This window comes from Egretta garzetta, unplaced genomic scaffold (assembly GCF_000687185.1).
Source record: "Egretta garzetta isolate BGI_Z169 unplaced genomic scaffold, ASM68718v1 scaffold107, whole genome shotgun sequence".
In the NCBI taxonomy this organism is placed as follows: domain Eukaryota; kingdom Metazoa; phylum Chordata; class Aves; order Pelecaniformes; family Ardeidae; genus Egretta; species Egretta garzetta.
In genome coordinates, this window is record NW_009260399.1 from 645,187 (window position 1) to 665,413 (window position 20,227).

Sequence of the window (20,227 nt, forward strand, 5' to 3'; positions counted from 1 at the left end):
AATTTAACTGACGTGCATCACCCACCAGATCATACAGTTTTGTTACAATGCTTCCACTTTCACATGGAAAAAAGTTCTAGGCTTGACTCTTGTTCTTTGGCAGGACGTTCTGTGTAGAAAATTAAATTTCTTAATGTAATTATTCTCATCTTGTGTATTACTTAGGCTTCAGAGCGCAGAGAATCTGTTTACTGAATGTTTACATAATGTAGGTTTTTGTTCCACATCCCCTACCAAAGTATCATGAGTATCTGTTAGGTGATTTTATAATGTTTTAAAATGTTCTCAGAGTTTTAATTAACTTTCCAGGCAAATTCAGAAATGCGTAATATCCTTATCTGAAACGTCTAACTCCTGCTAACAATAAAATTGAAACTTGTCCCAGGCCGTCTTTTTTGCTATTATAGTACTGTGTACACTTGTGGCACCGCATACTTAAAGAATTTATCTAGTCTAGCAGTATGGGCCAAAATATCATTCTTCATCCAGTTCAGGAATTCTTATACTGAAATAAAGGAAATGTTAACTGTAACTCAATTGGCTCTGTCAGTTTTTCTGTCTCCGTGTGGGTGCACGATAGCTTGTCTTTTGAATACAGTCTGATCTGTTGTTTGTATGTTGCTTATTGACTTACTTTTATATAAGTTGTGCTTAGATTAAAAAAAACAAACAACCAACAAAACAACCCTCTAGCCACTGAGATTTTCTTAATAAGAAAAAAAAATGCAGTCGGTGTTTCTCTGTGGAAAGACTTAAGAGTTTGCTTATCAGAGCGTGCATACTCCAAGCTTTCTAGAGAAAGCTCTTAGCCAGACCAGACCACTTCCTCCTGGATGATTGTGGTGTAGAAACCACCAACTAAAGTCATGTCAGGAACTCTGAGCTTGTCCTTGGTTTTAAGCAAAGCGGAATTTAATAGCCAACAGCATTCAGAAGTCATGGAAACATGCTTCTGAAATGCTTATAAAAAGATGCGATGTATCTGTTGAAGGTAGCAGGTGACCTGAGAGGGAGGATGCCACTTAAGCCAGTGCCTTAAGACAACTCTGAGAGTGGTAGGTCACTCTTTGCGGGCCCTTTCTTTTCTGGATCCTGCTGATCCTGCTGTGGAGGTGACTTGCCTATGAAGCAGAAAAGCAGAAGGAAATAATTTTCTGCCATGCTTTGTTTTCATTTTATATACCCCTAGCTTTAAATTAGTATACAGAGTGGATTCTGTTTCCATTTGATGTTCTACAGGTGGGACTATAAAACAAGAGATGCTCAAGTAAAACAAGGGGAAGCGGGAGGGTTAACTTCTTTGGCTCTGGAAAAATTTGCCCTTTAGTTGATTTTATAACTGCTTAAGCACAACATGACAGAAGAACACTGTTGTCTTTGATATGACTAAGACCAAAGCTTGTATTCTTATTGCTTAAGAAGTGCTGTTAAGCAAGCATATATGAGTAATATAAGAAGTGTTTTTGTAAGACTGAATGAGTTACTAAAGTGAGTTTTCTGAGGAAGAATTTTTTTTAATGAAAATTGCACTTTGGTAGCTAGAAAGGTCTGAAAAGGCGTGCGACTGGTGGAGTAGTAACTGTTGGAGCCCATTCCAGTGTGGGCACCAGAGATGCATAAATGTTAGCAACTTTTTTGCTCAAAATTTCCAAATTTGTTTTGAACCTTCAAACACTGGGCAGGGAAAACTTGACTGAATTGGATGTAGGAGAGGAGAAGTCCTAGTGAAGCTGATAAGCACAGAAGTGTGAATGTTGTTCACTTTGCAATTGCTAACACACAGCGAATAGTATTTGAAACTTGTTTCTGCTCCGGGAGGCATAACAAATACCGATGCTCTCGTCCATTAGGATGTCCTTTAGCCAGGAGGTTCTTCCAGGGAAGAGAAAAAAGACACCACCACCACCCGCTCCCCACCCCCAGGATAACACTGACGCAGCAAAGATGCTTTTACAGATCATCTTTTAAAAATGGAGGCTTAATCCTAAGCCTAAAACAAAAAGCACGTTTAATAGCCAGACCAACAGCTGATTGAGGGCCAGTCTTGACAAGCAGAACAGTTGCATTTTATGTTCTTGCTATGGTAACTTCTTAAATTCATGGGCTGCAGGTTGGATGAGTACAGCCATTTATTTTCACACCTAGAATTTCTGAAGCTCTTTTTTTCTTGGAATTACAGTGTAATGGTTTTGCTGGCACTGGTATTTACTATTTGATTTTGGAGCTGTCAGAAAGGAAGTAGAAAATTTTAAATGGGGAAAAAAAAATTTTTTTTCCTCAAGTGGGTGAGTGGATGGAGCAAATGTCCACAGAAGTATTTCACTTCATCCTCACCTGCTTCTTTGAAACACAGCATCATTTGAATTTTTAAATTCCAGACTATCCTTTCTTCTGTCATGTACCTGTATGATTGGATGCCAACTGAGAACATGTCAGTACCTATCTTTTTTTTTTTTTCTTTTTTTTTAAATAAGAAATTTCAACCATCCAGATGTGGAACTAATGATACCATTTGCGAAGTTCACTCACGTGATTCTAGAAACATGCAGGCTGAGTGTACATACCAGCTTGCTTGCAAGCTTGCTGCTTTTTTTTTTTTTTTTTTTTTTTTTTTTTTTTAAAAAAGCCAGAGGGAATGAAGAATTGGCTCGCATTTCTGCTGAGGTGTGTGGCTGAGACTGGAATCAGGTACTTGGTTGCAAAATATGCTTAAAAAGTTGTTGCAGGCTTGAAATCAACATTTAGATGTACTGAATGGTGAGAGAAACGTTTCCCTGCGTTAGTGCTTATCCTTTCACCTTTGGATGCTTTCACTGACGGTGCAGTGAACTGTGCAGTTAACTGAACCTCGGTGTTGCAGCTGAGGAAAGTCTTGCAGTAGGAAAAACATTTGAGAAGTGATTTTGTACACAATGCTTCTGTCAAATCATCTTCCTGCCCCCTCCCTTAATCCTTTTAGAGCACTCAATCAAAAGGCAAAATTAAGAATATAAACATATAAACTCACAAAATGCACATAGCTGACTCAATTTACTGCCTTTTAATAGTCTGGTGTCTGAAGTCTTATTTGAAATGTATGGAGTTGCGCACATCTCCTCTTTTCTTTGCCTGCTGAGCAGCCTTGATCAAACCCAAATTCTTATTTATTCAATGTAATCATGAAAAGGAAACTCCATTATCCCACAGCCAGGCCTTGCATCTGTGGGCACATTGTATGTCCCCTTTGCACACAACGGGAAGAAGTAGTTCAGGAAGCAGTAAGAAAAAGTAACTCTCATATTTAGCAATTGAACAATTCCCCAGTATTCAGTGGCGGTTGCTGGTGTAATCTGGCTTTGTACGACAAATACTGCAGTATGCAAAGCATCTTCATTTAAGAATTAATACTGAAGATTGCTTCTATAAGCATTCTTATACAGTCTTTCTAAAAATAGGCTGATGTCTGAAAGAATCCGTTAAACACTTCTTTTGGTTATTGTGAACAGGGAATTTTAGTGTATAGTTCGGAAGAAAATTAAAAATACTTCGGGGTGACGAAGCCTTGATACGTTGATTCCTGTACCGTTCTGGGTCTGAGTAACTATTGCCAAAAAAAAGTTGTAGTAGTACAAGATGTATGATCAAAATACCTTGAGATGAGGAGACCTAATTCTTAAATTACTGACATACTGCCACAATTTGTATCTTTTCATAGGTAAAAATATAATACTAAAGCCAAGGAATTTACAGACATGCCAAAATTCTGTCCCAGTTTGACTTGGTAACAAGTATTTTTCCAATAACAAAGCTATAGAGAACTTGGAAAAATGCCGTAATGTGTCCCTACATGTTCCCTTTGAGCCTTACGAGCGTGAGTAGTGAATAATAACTGATACACACGGGAAAGGCAAGGTTGCCTTGGGAGCCTGACAGCAAATTTGTCGCTTCTGTGGGCAGCCGTATTCTGAACCTCGTTGATCCCTGGAGTAAGTTCTGGCCCAGCCCAAATGAAGAGCAAACCTCCAGGATTTGGTTTTTAGGCCAGTTGGGGTTTTTTTTTCCCTCCTTTCTCTCACTTGTGTACACAGATGCGCAGCTTCTGGTAGAAGGAGCTGCATTTGATTTCTGAAATACCACCCAGTGGCTCAGTGTTCAGGCAGCGCGGTGTGAAAGCCTCTGCAGGCAAGTACTCGCAAAATAATGTTGATGTTCAGTAATGGAAGGAAATGGGAAGGAAAGCCTGACTGATGTGCAAAATGTAAAGTTTGACGGAGCTTGCGATGATACTAACTTCGGCAGAAGAAGCATGTCTTCCGTGTTGCAGCATCGGTAATTGCTAATGAAAAGTGGAGGTGATTCTATAGAGTTCGGCTTCGATTTCATTGCAGAGACTTGTCGCTTGCTATAAATCTGAAGTGAACAGCCTTGCCTTTTTTCCCCTAAATTTGCACTCTTAAAAACAGTACTGCACCTTTATGTGAAATAAGAAATTGCTCAAAATGTAAAACAGAATAAAATAGCAAACCGGCAGTCACTACAAATTGCTAATTAACAGGTTTTGCCACTAATCTAAATGTTGATTACTTTGAACCTTGGCCTGAATATCAGAAGAGTTAATTACATGCAATTTACTTTGCTAAGGAGATTATATTACAAAAGTAAGGAGAAGACACGCTCTGGCATGGTCACGAGGGAGTTTTAAGTTTATTAACTTAAAGAAAAAAGCCCCTCAAAACCTGTGCTGATTTTTATCAAATGCTGTGATTTGGGCACTTGTGTGTGAACTATCAGACCTTCCACCACGGAAAGTTGTGTTAACAAACCGCAAAAGCATTATGTCTCATTTTAGAGGTGGCTGTGTTTCACGTCAGCGTGAACTGATTTCCAGCAATCGTCTCGTAAATCATCTTTCGTTAGTGACTGTTTCAATCCAAAAGTATTTTTATTGTGAAACTCAACCGTCCCCGTGGTGAATCAGAACCTTTTAGTGCTGCTGAAGGCTGCTTGGGCCACAGATGCAGTTGTCCCAACCATCTCGTGCTCTACCTGTCGTTAGGCTGTAAGTCCTCTCTGAGAAATGTTAGCTGGAAGTACGCTGGCCTGAAGTGGCAGTTGCTCATTTGACTTCCCTGATATTTTCCATCAGCTATTCTGGGATAACTTCAGGAGCTGAGGTGTTGAATTCTGGCTCGTTTCATAGAGGGAGCTTTCCCAAAAGATGGTTAGATAGAACAGGGGTTATTTGCAAAAGGAGATGGCTGGTAGAGAGTGTTTCACCTTCTGCAAGATACAAATAAGGCGAGATTAGGGTCCGAACTCTGAATTATCCTGAAGAAACGCTTCTCTCTCTTAGGGAGTCTGCTAGCCTCCCCCTGTATTAGCCCCTTAAAATTAGCCAGTGTGAAAACTCTCAGGTGATGGTGGAGTGGATGCGAGCTGTGCATGAGTTACACGTAACGTGGCTGTCGGATGCGATGGCTAAACCTTTGGTCGTGAGAGATGCGTGCTGCAGCAGCAGCCTGCATCCGGCGGTTGAAGTACATCGCTGAGCTTCGGAGGAATCTATTGATTCGTAGCAGCTGCAAGAGCCACGAGCAGGTACCCAGGCTCGTCCGTGCAGTGGTTAATAGAGCATTTGATTTGTGAAGTGTCTGAGGCTCCTGACAGCCATAAAGGAGAGATCTTGAAAGGTACTCTCAGTCTGGTAGCCGTACAGTTGATGTAAGGTATTTTGTTCAGGCTATGTGTGTTGGTATTCACGCTTGAAATCCGGCATTAATCTATAGGCGGGTGTAAATGGCCAAGTTTTATCTTGAATGGGCTGATGGAATTTGGGGGTTGTGGTTGCGTTTGTGATGCAGAGTTCGATTTCTTGCTAGCGCTGCTCCTTTTTGGCTCAGTAACCGTTTAATTTAAATGAAGGGCTGGTGCATTAATTCTGAGGCAGTATAATCTCAGTTCTGGAGGCAAACGGCTGTCAACCTATGGTTCACCAAAGGGCTACCTGTCCGTATAGAGGTCTGCATCCTTCATTTGAACATTTTACAAGTATATAAAGCAAGTATATAAAGCAAAGGAAACCATTGCTTTGAAACAAACCTTCCTCTCTGGTGACTGAGTATATTTGTCACTGGATATATTCCGTTTCTCTGCTCTGCCTCCAAAAGCAGTGAGCTGGGGGAGGAGAAGTGCTTTCCTCCAGGGCGAGACCGTACGGCTTGTGTGGCTGGCGGGAAGGCTATCGTAACCCTTCAGCTGTGCCACACAAATGGCTCTTCTCAGGATTTGAGGGGTGCTTTGTGGTATGGGGAAATGCTGGGGGACAACTGGAGAGTCAAGTTAACAAATAGGACTGCTTGTTTTGTTTGCCACAGAAAAGAATACTTTTTTTTTTTTTTAAGTAGAAAATAAATACAGATCTAAGACCTTCCAGCTTATTTTTTCCTTTGTTTCTTTCTTTTCTAAACATGACTAATTTTGGCTAGTTGAAACAGGAACATAATGAGGTACTAAAAATGTTATAGAGCGGTCCACTGCTTATAGTAATTAATGTTTCTGAGGGAATAGTTTAAACAGAAATAAGCATGCGTGTGAGTTTACTTAAACCGTAAGGGAAAATGGTTTTGTGTTTTTGCCAAACGCCCACGCTACCTTTCGTTATCTGCCCCTTCCCAGCAAGAACTGGCTGCTCCTGGCCAGGTGCTCAGGTTGCATTTGCAGTTTACTGTTTCACGGCTCCTTCCAGGGGACAGAGATTTCCTGGTGCCTGAACAACGCAATGCTTTTCCACGCAGTTTCTTTTGACCACTTCTAAAAGGGTCGGGCCGAATATCCAAATCGCTCCAGTTGTAGAAATATGCACAGGTGAAGTGTAGGTGCAAATCACTTTGGTAGTATGCATTTGTGCAGAGGAAATGCATTTAAACCCTTGCAAGTAATCTGGAAGAAAAAATAAGCAAACCCCAAAGCAACCAACAACCGTCGAGCTGATCCAATTTACAAAATATTTTTAGACATGATCAAGGAAAGCAAACGTTAAATAGAGGAATGCAAGTTAGCTGGCAGCAGCGGTGCAAAGTGATTGCTCAAAACCAGTGTTTCTAAAGGGATTTTATAAAGACTAATGCTAGGCCTGATTGAGCTTTACATTTTTCTCTCTGATTTCAAAAGAAGTCATTTCTAATAAATTTGCACGTTACATGCAGGTTGGCTGGCAGGGGAGGTTGCACATAGCTGTCTCCATTACTAAGTAAGCCGGGCCATTTTTAATAAAGTGTGTTTTACTTTTAGATAAATATGAGATCGTATGTCTGAAAACAGAAAGCAAATTCTTCATACAAAGTGGGGTGTTTGTATCCTGACAAACAGCTGTTGGAAAAATGATCTCTTGGGTACTGCAGCAATTTACAGTGACTTTCCATGCTGCATTGAAGAGACTCAGGGAGATTCTTACACAGCAGAACAGAAGCAGGGAAGAAGAGTAGCATAGAACCATAGAATGTTTGGGGTTGGAAGGGACCCCTGTTGGTTTGCTTTGGATATTGTCCTTATCAGACTTGTAATGGGCTATTGCCTCCAGTTCTCATGCCTGATTTTTCAACAACTGTTTGAAAGTACAGATAAGGTTTAGAGGATGCTGGAAAAAAATTCCTTAGGGAGAAAATGAGAGGGCGTTCTGGCTTACCAAAAAGCATTGAAACAGGCTTAATTGCGGCATGCTTCCACAGGAGGGAAATGTCTGGTTCCAAAGGACTTCTGATATAGCCGCAATACCCGGAGAAAGCATCATCAACTGTGACTCGCAGTCAGACAACGCAGAAGGGACAAGAGGCAGTATTTTTGATGGCATGTGCAAAGAGCCATTAGAACAAGCTTGGAAGGGCAGTGACAGGTTCCTTTTCCAATTGCAAGTGGTGATGCTTTCCTGGAGGATGTCCTTAGCCAAACACAGCTCACTGAGTACCGGGGGGGGGGGCGCAACAAGATGAAATTCTGCATCCTCTGGTGTAACGTGAGATTAGACAAATGACTCTGTCGTCCATTCCCTCCCTATGAATTCTATGGAACTGAAAACTGCCTTGTATTTTCTTTTAAATGTGTTGCTTGGTTGGTTTTTTAAGTAAATTATAAATATTTTAGAAATCCTCCATCTTTAATATATCTTGATCTGTTATATAAGATTTATCCATAACAGGGTTGTCTTTTGTAGTATTTTGAATTAATTGTTAGCTGTAATGTTCCTTAAATGTGCTCCGAGAGCCACTTTTTTTCTTTCTTCCTCTCTTCTATATACAGTTCCCACTTTCTTGAAGACTATTTGGGTCAGAGACTCTCATGCAGCTTGAAGTTTACCAAGTTTCTTCTAAAATTAACTGTTAGTCTGTTATAAAGCACATATTCAAACTTTAATCAAGGCATTTGCAGATATCCGTGTGCTACTGCCTAGGCACTTCTAGCTAACTGTATTACAGAACGGAGTATAAATAAAACGCTGTATTACAAAGTATTGGTGTTTTGTTTTGGCTGCTGTTGAGTTGGTGGGGATGATCGTTACAGAGTCCCTTTGACGAGACTTCCACAAATGCATACTCTGGTTTTAATCAAGCTTTTTTTAAAGGTGGGGGAATGCAGTCTGTTTGCTTCCTTCAGTTGATGTTTTGTACAAAATCGATGCTACGCGACTGCTTTCTCTAACACCTGTGTTTAATCTTCAGATCTCCGATGGCCAAGGAGATGAGCGGTCAGAATCTCCCTATGAAAGTGCTGATGAAACTCAGACCGAAGTGTCTATATCATCCAAAAAATCTGAGCGAGGAGCAGGAACAAAAAAAGAATATGTGTGTCAGGTGAGAGATGGTAGCTGGGGCAGCGAGCCATGTTTTCTGATGTTTCCTAGAAAAGGTCTTTTTGAATACAAAAATGACAATATTAGGCCAGAAACAGCTTTATTGTGTGTGTCTGAGATGTCTGTTAGTGATGAGGGTGCCGTGCCAGTAAATGGAATTCTTCGTTCCTAATTATTTTTTTTCTTGACCTCCAATAAGTGACTTAGCCTTTCTGCTTTAGTGTCCAGATCTGTAAGATAAGCATAATTTGTACCTCCGAAGAAGTGCACGAGTGTTGCCAGGTAACTAGTTAAATGATGGAGGAGAGCTGCTCTCTTATCTGTTAATAAAGAGGAGGAAGTAAAAGCCAGTGGGTTTTGTGCTTCTGCGTGCAGCAGAGCTTGCAGGGCTGCATTGGTAGCGGCGTGCGTGCCGCATGCTAATTGAAAGCAAAGAGCTCCCTCAAACTCTTCTAAAAGAGTTCTTAGATTGTGAAATGCTAACACAATACGAACGGACAGAGCAAATTTGTTCCCACGAGACTGGGCAAGCAGTTGTATTTCCATTGTACATAGTGATGATGAGGTTATATCTGTCTCTAAAATGCTGGCTAATCCCTTAAATTCTGCCAGTATTATTGTTCGGTTCATTTTTAGCTATGCATGCGTCACTGCTAACCACTCGGACATCGGAGGAGTAGCATTGTGCCACCTAGATGAATTTCCTTTCGCCAAGGAAAGGGAAGATAAGGATGCTTTTTAACCCCACTCAGATGCATCAGTGTGCTCAGGGAAAATTTCTTAAAGCTTTTTTTCTTTTCCTTTTTCCTGTCAGATTGTATTTACTCATGAGCCGTGGTTCTATGAGTGATATTTCTAGTGGTTTAATGACTCTGTTTTGACTGAAAGCCAGGGCATGTGGTGATACTTGTAAAATTATCTTTCACTTGTTAAATTTGATTTCAACAATGGGAAAAGAGATTTTGAGGAGCAATATATGAAAAGGAGTAAAGAAAACAGTTTTTTCCACATATGAACTTTTCTTTAACATTCAATGCCTTTGTGTTGTAAAAGCTGTGTGAAAAAACAGGTGATCTCCTACTGTGTGAAGGACTTTGCTATCGAGCTTTTCATGTAAGCTGCCTTGGGCTCTCTGGAAGACCAGCAGGAAAATTCATTTGTAGTGAATGTACATCAGGCAAGTTTGTCCCTTTCTATTAATTAAAAAAAAAAAAAAAAAAAAAGTTGTAGTTTTCCCATACGTTGTTCTAGGAAATCATCCCAGAGAGAGTATGTATCTCTGGAGAAATTATATTTATCCTTTGGTGCCTGACAGGGTGGGAGTTCGTATCGTACCATTACGTGTGCTGTGTTTTAGAAAGCTCACGCTGTTTTCAGTGAGAACCCTCTTGCAACTTGGCTAATTTAGTCTGAATTCCATTGCCTTAATAATTGCAGAATATTTGCTCTCTGAGTACAATTACAGATTAGATTTAAAGTCTGTCACAAAGACTTAAGAAATCCTAGAAAAAAAGCAGCAAGTGAAACGTCTTAAGTCTTTTTTCAGTCCTTGTGTGTCTATATCAATCTTTTGCTTTTCCTATTAAAAGAATACCTTATTGCTATTAATTTCATTTGCTTTTAACCCCATAATAACTGCTTGGAAGTTCTTAAAGTTTTACGTAAAAGATTTGCGTTCTTGCTCATAAGCTCAGTTCAGTACATGTGGCAAACCTTGTTGGAACAAGGCTCTTTCAAAATAAAGCTTTTCCAAGTGGTCCAGAGAGAAGATTAGAGGATGCTTGTCATTTCACAGGATCACAGACAACCCATCATCCTACTTCACTGCTTTAAAGAAAAAATAAACTCACAGTCGTCTTGGTGTACTGAGGCTTATAAATAAGAACGTAAAAGCAGATCGGTGAGGCTTTGGGTGTTGTGTACACTTTAACTGCAATGGGTTTGCATTGTAACTTTATTTTATCTGTATCTGGACAGATTAATATTTAACACTACATAGTGAAAGTAAATAGATTGGTGCATCAAATAATAGAATTTGATTTGAGTTTGTTTAAAAAAAAAACAAAACCAAAAGCAACTCCCCCATGCATAACAAAAACTCACAACAGAAGCATTTTAAATACACGGGTTTGGATGAAAAATCAGTTTACATGACTTTTATTACTTTTGCCACTAGGTGTGCATACCTGTTTTGTGTGTAAAGAGAGAAAGGCAGATGTCAAACGCTGTGTCGTATCCCACTGCGGAAAATTCTACCATGAAGCTTGCGTGAAAAAATTTCATCTTACTGTGTTTGAGAACAGGGGGTTTCGATGTCCTCTCCACAGCTGCCTAAGTTGTCATGTTAGTAACCCCTCACATCCACGAATTTCAAAAGGTAGTTTCATTTTACGTTTTTATGACTGATGAATTAAGTCTGTTTATGGTATATTAAGGTAAGGAATCTGTCCATTTAATAGCTGCTAGCTGCAGTTTTTCAGGCATGCATCTGATTGATTCAGAATTTTTTTTAAAATGGTAATTGCGTAATTTGTAGTCAACATCAGTATTTACCTTGTTTTCTTTTTTTTTTAACTAGCTTTCAATTATCTGTAGTTAATGATGTTTTCTTCTCGAGAGAATGAAATCTCAAACGCATATATGCTGATGAGAGCCAGGCTGAGCAGAGTGAGGGCGAGACCCGTGAACGTACAAATACTGCAGCAAGGCTCGCCGAATGGGAGACGTTTGATTCTGTGCATATTTTTAGCTTTCGGCAACATCTGTAGGCAAAATTGTGTGCCTGAGGAAAGCTTGTCTACCCTGGTGTGCACAGCTAAAGCCTGCACGTTTAAATAGTATAGTGCTTTAAACTCAGTTCTTCAAAAACCTTTGTTAATTCAGTGTTGTTGCTACATGCAAATACACAGACTTTGAAAACGTAATGGGTGGGGGGTTTTGTGTATATAGGCGACCTCAGGCAGTAATACCATTTTTTAGCTCAAATAACTCAGTTTTGCTCAAAAATAATACGGCAGTATTCTGCTTTGCTAGGAAAGATGATGCGTTGTGTTCGCTGTCCTGTTGCATACCATGCTGGAGACGTTTGCATTGCTGCGGGATGTGCGGTCATCGCTTCCAACAGCATTGTTTGTACGAATCATTTCACTGCCATGAAAGGAAAGAGTCATCATGCGCATGTCAATGTGAGCTGGTGCTTTGTGTGTTCAAAAGGTAAACTGATGTAAAACTCTTTCATCAATGCAGCATCGAAACGTTTTATTCTTCAATTGAGATTTCATTTTACTAATCTGTTTATAGAAAATTATGAGAAATGTGGCATATTAAGTTAGGCTCCGTTAGGTACTGAAATAGCTTCAGGTTGGCTCATGCTGGTTGAAGTTGTTGAGTATCCTGTTCGTGCAGATATAATTTACTGAAGAATGTTTTTACTTGGCTTTTGTCCGGCAACCAGAAGTCCGATTTAATTCCTTGCCAGAGGCACGTAATGAGAAGCGTTTCTCTGTTCTTTCCCCTGTGTTCAACACACTGAAGCTTTTTGTGTTTCTTTATTGCTAATCCATAATATTAAAACATAAATATTTTAAGGGTTGCTTTTAGTTTAGCAGCAGACAGCAAATTGAATCAGTATTAGTTGTTGCTGAAAGTGCCGCTAATTAAGGGTGTTTTGGTTTTTCTTGTATAATAAATTTATTTCTTATTGAGAACCACAAAATGCATAGCGCTGATTAAACTGTAGCAGTGAAAGTTTACCTGATTTGTTAACAAATTAACATGCAGCATAGCAGCTTGTTAAGCTGCAGCTAACTTTCCACTTGGTAATTCATGGAACAAACTAACAACCTCATTCCCTCTCCCCCCAAGAAAAAAAAACAAAAAAACAGAACATAAGAGAAATCTGTTGTTAAAATTTTGTATACACTGAAAAATTAATATATATTAAACTATGTTAAATGTATTGGAGTCATTGAAGCAAACAAAGTAATTATAATTGGCGGTGCATTATTCTGGCTTTTTTACCACTAGCTTACTTGTTATTTTGTATGTATTACTAACCCAAGTCTGCCAGGCATTCAAATTAGTAGGGCCCTTTTGGTTTTTGTACGCAACTAAATGATATGTATTTGTTGCAGGCCAGCATGTTTTAACCATTTGTTTTCTAACTGAAAATAATGTGTATTGCACTGCTTTGAGCCTGGTTGGAATGCAAAACTTTTATTTTTGTCTTGATGTTTTTCAACTTTCTTTATTTTTCTCTCTCTCTGAAGGAGGAAGCTTGTTGTGCTGCGAGTCATGTCCTGCAGCGTTTCACCCGGACTGTTTAAACATTGAAATGCCAGATGGGAGCTGGTACTGCAATGACTGCAGGGCAGGGAAGAAACTCCATTTCCAGGATATTATTTGGGTTAAACTGGGAAATTACAGGTCTGATGAATGGATTTCTTTTGGTTTACAGTACTGGCATGTTGCTCCTGTAGGCTAGCCTTGCTGCACACAGGTTTCTCATTCCTCTGTGAATTAAGGGACCCCACCTCCTTGCAAGGAGAGTGCGAAGACTTGAGGCTTCGTTGTTGCTCTCTGCCAAAGCATTACCCGTACAGGACTCCTTGTAGTCCTCTGACATCTGCTTCCAGCGTATGAGCCTTCAACCCCTTTTGTTTCAGAGACCTTTACAAATAATTAAGCTGGTATAACTTGTAATTGGCTACATTACTACCTTGCAGGCTGGGAGATAAGTCACTCAGGTTGTCAGTGTTCCACACTTCACTGAGATTTGAGTAAGATAGGGGTGGGTGGGGTTTATCCTAGAAAGCATTAATAGCTATTTCCAGCTGTCTTGGGATCTTTGGCAATTACAGGGGTTGCAGACCTTACTAAAGATGATGTTTTTGCTAACCAGATGCAAGGAGCTTTATGAGTATGCTCAGCTGGCAGGCAGGCAAAAGTCCCACAGATTTCAGTGTTGGGCTTTTCCTTTTCCAGTCCTGTCTTCTCTCATTGCCTAGTGAGTGGGGGGAGGAAAGGATTTTAAATCCCCCTGGATCTTGTAAATAACGGTCAGTTACTGCTGCCTAGGGTGATTTAGTTAAACTGTCTCTTGCAGAAAGAGCTTGACTAAAATGCTGTATTTTTTTTATTCTGTGCTAGATGGTGGCCTGCAGAAGTTTGCCATCCGAAAAATGTTCCCTCAAATATCCAGAAAATGAAGCATGAAATCGGCGAATTTCCTGTGTTTTTCTTTGGTTCTAAGGATTACTATTGGACTCACCAAGCGCGGGTGTTCCCTTATATGGAGGGGGACAGAGGGAGTAGATACCAGGGGATCAAAGGAATTGGAAAAGTCTTCAAAAATGGTACATAACTAAAAGTAAACAAAAATAATTTGGTGGTAGGCACACTTTACTTTCTTCACACATAGTCTTGGGACTCATTTTGTACATTTGTTGTACAATACTGAATTAAAAAAAAAAGTTTTGGTGTCCAGGGCAGCAGTCATTATTGCTAACTTGGAATGGAAGCATTATTTTCATGGCTTGTAAAAGGCTAGCACCTAATTGGAATTATTTCTGATGAATTTTAGTTTCCAGAAAGGAAATTGTGAGTGTAGCTGGGAGACAGAAAAAGTAGAATTGATACAGAAGCATTGTTTTCAAGAAAATTGAGTGATGGGACTATGATCTTTGTTTAACACACATGGGAATGAGCAAGTTGGGGCAGGGGGGAAGTAATCCTCTTTCTAGCATTTCTGTTGATACACCAATCTTTTTTAGCTTTGCAAGAAGCTGAAGCTCGATTTCGAGAAATAAAGCTACAGCGAGAAGCCAAAGAAACCCAAGAAAGTGAACGTAAACCTCCACCGTACAAGCATATTAAGGTAAAGTTTGAGGAAATTACACTGGATGCTCAAAGGCCTAAGCCAGCCCTGGAGAGGAAGAGCTGAATGGTGAAATGGGGAGGAGAGGTTGTAATGATGTGCTGGTAATTCTGCTTTTCGAGTCATGAGATGACGAAATTTTGCTTCCATTGGAACATCTAGTGTTGCAAAACCAAATTAGTAATAACTCTTACAATAAATCCAAATGTTTTAAAGTGATGCTTGAACTATTTTAATGTATCATTCAGGTGAATAAACCTTGTGGTAAAGTGCAGATATATACTGCTGACATTTCTGAGATTCCCAAGTGCAACTGCAAACCCACAGATGAAAACCCTTGCGGCTTCGATTCTGAGTGCCTAAATCGGATGCTGATGTACGAATGCCATCCACAAGTCTGTCCAGCGGGAGAACGGTGCCAAAACCAGTGCTTTACAAAACGCCAATACCCTGAGACAAAGATCATCAAAACCGATGGGAAAGGGTGGGGTCTGGTCGCTAAGAGGGACATCAAGAAGGTATGAATCGTTCTTGCCTAGCGAAGAATTGGCGACTTGCAATGCCGTTTGTGGGTTTGGTATATACTTTACTAGTGATACTTGGTATCTTTCAGGGAGAGTTTGTGAATGAGTATGTCGGTGAGCTGATTGATGAAGAGGAATGTATGGCAAGAATCAAATATGCACATGAAAATGACATTACCCACTTCTATATGCTTACTATTGATAAGGTAGAGTTTTCACATTTTCTTCCGTTATTTAATTGTAACATTATTTTGCTCTCTTTTCCTTCTGTTGCTCACCTTGGTAGGATACTCTGCCACCTGCGATGTTCCACAGTTTCATATATTCAGTGTTGTGTCTTTTGTGCCTGCTTGCTCCATTAGATAGATAGATAGATAGATAGATAAAATTTTCTGTAAAATACAATTCTATATATACTAATAATCATTAGTTCTAACTATGTAATGTAATAAAGTATATATTAAGGTCTATAAATTGTGCTTTTCTGCTTGAAATCAAGTACAGCCTAGTCTTAAAAGGAAGTGTGAAGTTTTGGAAAATAGAGTCACAGAATCATAGAATAGTTTGGGTTGGAAGGGACCTTTAAAGGTCACCCAGTCCAACCCCCCTGCAGTGAGCAGGGACATCTTCCACTAGACCAGGTAGCTCAGAGCCCTGTCCAGCCTGACCTTGAAATAGTAATGATACAGTTGAAAGAACTAATTAGCAATCCTTTTAATAAAATTTCAGCAATAAAAAAAAAATTCTCACTTGAGAGCAGTGTGGAATATAGTTGTGAGGCTGTGTCCTATATTGGGCATTTGATCTTTTTTGCAACTATCTGTCCCTTTGTTTATGGCAAAACCAGGCTTGTGCTTTTGTAGGAACTCTTTTCTGAAAGTATTATCTGCATTAGTAGCCAGCCAGCACTTTGCAAATTGATTCTGCAGCAAATTATTCCAGCAGATTAATTAACGCAGCAAATTAATCCAGGATCTATGGTTCTCTGTGCACACCTCTGACTATTTTGTTCCTGAGAAGGGGAAGAAGGTGGAGAACGCAGACAGTAGGGGGGTTTTGATTATATATATTGTATTGCTTCAGTGTACAAAGCTACTCAGGAGAAAATAAGAATTGACAGTCAGTCCTGCATATTTTTTCAGTCCTAGTCATCTTTCTTTTGCCCAAGGTGGTCCTGCTCTGTATTTCCACAGCGGCTGTTTTCATTAGTCTTGTAACTGAGAAGTTCCTGCACAGGAGTTATCACCTAAGAAGGATGAAACCATGTTCCTCTGAACACTTCAGTTTCTTACCCCTCTACTAAACTGACACGCAATGTCAGTGTGTTAAATATCTGAACTGAACATGTGTTGGGCTCTTGCCATAGTTAATAAATGATCATTGTGGTTCTGGCTTTCGAAAATGCCCACGCCATTAGGAGGCTGAGCTGCACATGCAGTTAGAGTGGCTGGATATATATGGGCACAGTCATGACAGTCGTACGCGTGCATTATAAATAAAGTTAGAAGGAAACGGTAATAATTGTTCATAAATAAGCAAAGCTGTCTTAAGGAGCCCTGCAAAAAATCACAGTTTCAGAATTCTTCTGGCTACTTCAAGACTTTGTTTTATTTTGTTAATGTTTGGTATGTGTGGTGGAGATGGAAATTAAAAGGCAATTGTGTGTAGGGATGGGATTTTTTTAGTTTACCAAGAGCTTGTTTTTGTTTAAACTAGGCTGCTTTGGGGAAAGCAAGCTGGTGAGAAACTGGTAATCTCTGCAAGTAATCAGGCAGTGACTTGGTAAATACCATAAAGCACAGTATTTGTAAATGCGTCACAGCTTTGTGAATGCAGAGTAAAAGGTAAATGGAGTGAGTTTGAGTTTTGAGGCTTTTTGGAGGGAGGGGGCTCTTAACATGACCACCACAGCGCTCACGAGAACACTTATCCTGCCGCGTGGCTGAGATGAGTTCTGGGAGAACGTGAGCCAGAGCACGAGTATTGCTTTGGGAGTGTCACATCCCAGGCCACATGAGACACTACAGTTTTCAATACAACATGTGCCATCGGTTTGCTTGTGTACTTCTGGGTAGCAACACCATGCCTGTTTTGAATGCAACTACTGAAATAATTTACGAATTTTATATTTTTTTTTGAGGGGGGGGAGAAAAAACATTCATTCTGTTGCTGGTTTGATCTCCAGGACCGTATTATTGATGCTGGCCCCAAAGGAAACTATTCTCGTTTTATGAATCACAGCTGCCAACCAAATTGTGAAACTCTAAAATGGACAGTAAATGGAGACACTCGTGTCGGCCTGTTTGCTGTGTGCGATATTCCTGCAGGTATATCGGCTTATGTTGGTTTTGGTTTAATTCCCTAAGTTAAACCTTTTTTGCAGTTGTGGGTGGGATGGTCACGATTTAACTGATTCAGTGCAAATGTTTTTGTAGAGAGCCTGGCACACAAAAGAAATGCTTTGTGATCTGCCTTTTATTTAACGTTTCTTAATAGTGAGTCCCATGGCTGCTTTTTACTGCTTGCTTCTAAGGGGACGCTGAAGAACCCCCAGTCAGTATCTGTGCATTCGCTCTGTGTCGTAGAGCATAGTTTTCGTTTTAGAGATCTGCAACAATATTTCTGTATCTTTTCTTCAAGTGATGATAATAAACTTAAGGAGTGGGGCAAGAAGGATGTTTAAAATGTCTGTGTTCTGGTTTGTGTACACACATGCACACACACACACATATACCTATATATAACTATAGCTATATCTAGCTGTCTGGATATATGGATATATATAACACGTGTGTGTGTAGACCAGACACATGCACAGTTCTGTGAAGTCAAACCCATTTATTTTAAAATGTAATTGCATAAGATATCACACTGTTCTGGCACCTAGTTAATCCTTGTCAGTGCTTATGCAGTGACGAGGGCGAGAATCCTATGACACGAGATCAGCAAGCGAGTACAAAACTAGATAACAAAACCTTTATTTGTTTGTAATAATTTTGATAGACTTCGTTACCTTGTCCTTCATAATGAAAGGGTATGTCTTATCTCGCTCAGGGACGGAGCTGACTTTTAATTACAACCTTGACTGTTTGGGCAATGAAAAAACAGTCTGCAAATGTGGCGCCCCAAACTGCAGTGGATTTCTTGGGGACAGACCAAAGGCAAGTAATAAGTCAAGAGAATTTGGCAGTGTCTTGTCAAACCACTAGCCTTGTTTTTCTTTTGGGGTATACATTGGTGGACCAGTTTTATGTTATGGTAAGGATTAATGCTGCTTAAACAGATGCTAGCTGTCCTCTGAGGAAAAAGCTTACTATTTCCCTTGCTGGGAAGATGGAAACTTTCTTTTGTCAAATGTAACCTTGGTGCTAAAGAATGCATTTTTATGCTGTAATAGTACAGGAGGCAATACTGCTCTTGGGAACACCCTAAAATATTTTCTCCCACTTTCTCCTATGAGAAATTAATTACTTTAGGTCCTGAATGAGAAATATTGCTAGCTACTGGGGCTAGCTTTTGGAATCAAAAGCATATGAAAAAAGGGGTTGCAGAGGGAATAACCTTCCCAATCCTGTTCAAAGTATGAAGGAGGAGAAGGGTTATAGGAGCTAGGAACTGACTCAGAATTAGCCTAGAGAGATTATTCTGACATTGCAGTTTGTATTTCCCCTATCTAAACCTTGAAATATGATTATTTTATTAAGATTTGTTAAAAATCTTTCAGTTGAACTGAAGAATAAAAAAAAAAAGAGTTTTGTAATGTAAACATAAAGAAAAAATGATACCAAATTATGTCAACGAATGGCCTGCGTGATTCATGTCAGGTTAATTTAAAACCTGTAATCCAGGAGGACTGGCATAGGAGTGCAAGGGGTGGCAAAAGTACATTCCCAAGAGAAATAAATCTCACCTGTGGGTGTAGAAAGGCTGCACCTTCATGTCCTTTACACTGCTCGGTATCAGGCACTGCAGAGGATGGACTTAAAATCTCCAGAATTTGCCTAGCTGCTTTTTGTTAAGGGAGGGGCTTAAGTTGGGTTTCACATAAGCTTGTGATCAATTCATGCAGGCAGCCATGAAGAAATGAAATGTTACGGTTTTGCAGGGCTGTCTGCATTGGTAGATAGAATGGGTTAATTTTAAAGAAAGGACTTACTGATTACTGGGCTGAGGGGGTGGGAATGATGGTAGGGACGTTCAAAAAACATCCAGAATGAATTTTGTATGATTTGGTGAAGGACAGTTGAAGTGCAAGCAGCAGACTGTCAGTTCGAAGTAGGGATGAGGCTTGGTATATTCTTTCTAGCATTATGGGCAGAGTTACGGTTCCTGAAAGTCTGCTCTGCGTTCCTCAAAGAAGGGAAGAGGAGGCTGTTTTTAATAGTTCCAGCATGAGTATAGACAGCTGGAAGAGAAAAATGGATATTGAAGTGAAGTAATCAGTGGTGCAAGAACAAAACGGAGGTAAATTAGCTGCAAGTAGATTAGACTGGAAGTTGGAAGACCTTTTTTCAGTCATAAGGAAGTGGGGGAGCTTTCCAATAGGAAGGGATTGTAGGGACAGGATCTGGTTTCAAAATGACTTTTTACAGGGGTCAGCATGGGTTATTTTATCAACACAGGCACCATGAGGCTCTGGACAGGTCTGTATCAAGTCAAATTTTTGCCTGTGTGCACAGTCTGCCAGGCATGTCAACAGTTTTGCTAGGTTGTGTAATATTTTCCCTTTGCAAAACTGACATTTACAGATTCCCATCTTGTTCTTTTAGAATTCTTCCACTAATGCCTCAGAAGAAAAAGGCAAAAAGACCAAAAAGAGAACACGGAGACGCAGAACGAAAAATGAAGGGAAGAAAGAATCTGAAGACGATTGTTTCCGTTGTGGTGACGGAGGCCAGCTGGTATTGTGCGACAGGAAATCTTGTACTAAAGCTTATCACCTCTCCTGTCTTGGTTTGGTGAAACGTCCTTTTGGTGAGTCTGTCTTCAGCGTACATACATAAG

At 39.9% G+C, this 20,227-nt stretch overlaps 1 protein-coding gene across 2 annotated transcripts in view; it reads left to right on the forward strand.

Moving 5' to 3' along the window:
- The window catches only part of NSD2 (nuclear receptor binding SET domain protein 2), a 62,446-nt gene that overhangs the window by 38,132 nt on the left and 4,087 nt on the right, over window positions 1-20,227 (forward strand). The window contains exons 10-21 of one of the 2 annotated variants that reach the window (XM_035898643.1): window positions 8,694-8,825; window positions 9,878-10,001; window positions 11,001-11,201; window positions 11,858-12,037; window positions 13,093-13,249; window positions 13,973-14,178; window positions 14,596-14,699; window positions 14,948-15,217; window positions 15,313-15,429; window positions 17,409-17,550; window positions 18,278-18,384; window positions 19,993-20,197. In XM_035898643.1, the coding sequence (XP_035754536.1) occupies window positions 8,694-8,825; window positions 9,878-10,001; window positions 11,001-11,201; window positions 11,858-12,037; window positions 13,093-13,249; window positions 13,973-14,178; window positions 14,596-14,699; window positions 14,948-15,217; window positions 15,313-15,429; window positions 17,409-17,550; window positions 18,278-18,384; window positions 19,993-20,197 (1,945 nt within the window). Of the gene's footprint in view, window positions 1-8,693; window positions 8,826-9,877; window positions 10,002-11,000; window positions 11,202-11,857; window positions 12,038-13,092; window positions 13,250-13,972; window positions 14,179-14,595; window positions 14,700-14,947; window positions 15,218-15,312; window positions 15,430-17,408; window positions 17,551-18,277; window positions 18,385-19,992; window positions 20,198-20,227 lie in introns of those variants that run through there. The other variant, XM_035898644.1, reaches the window with a different exon arrangement.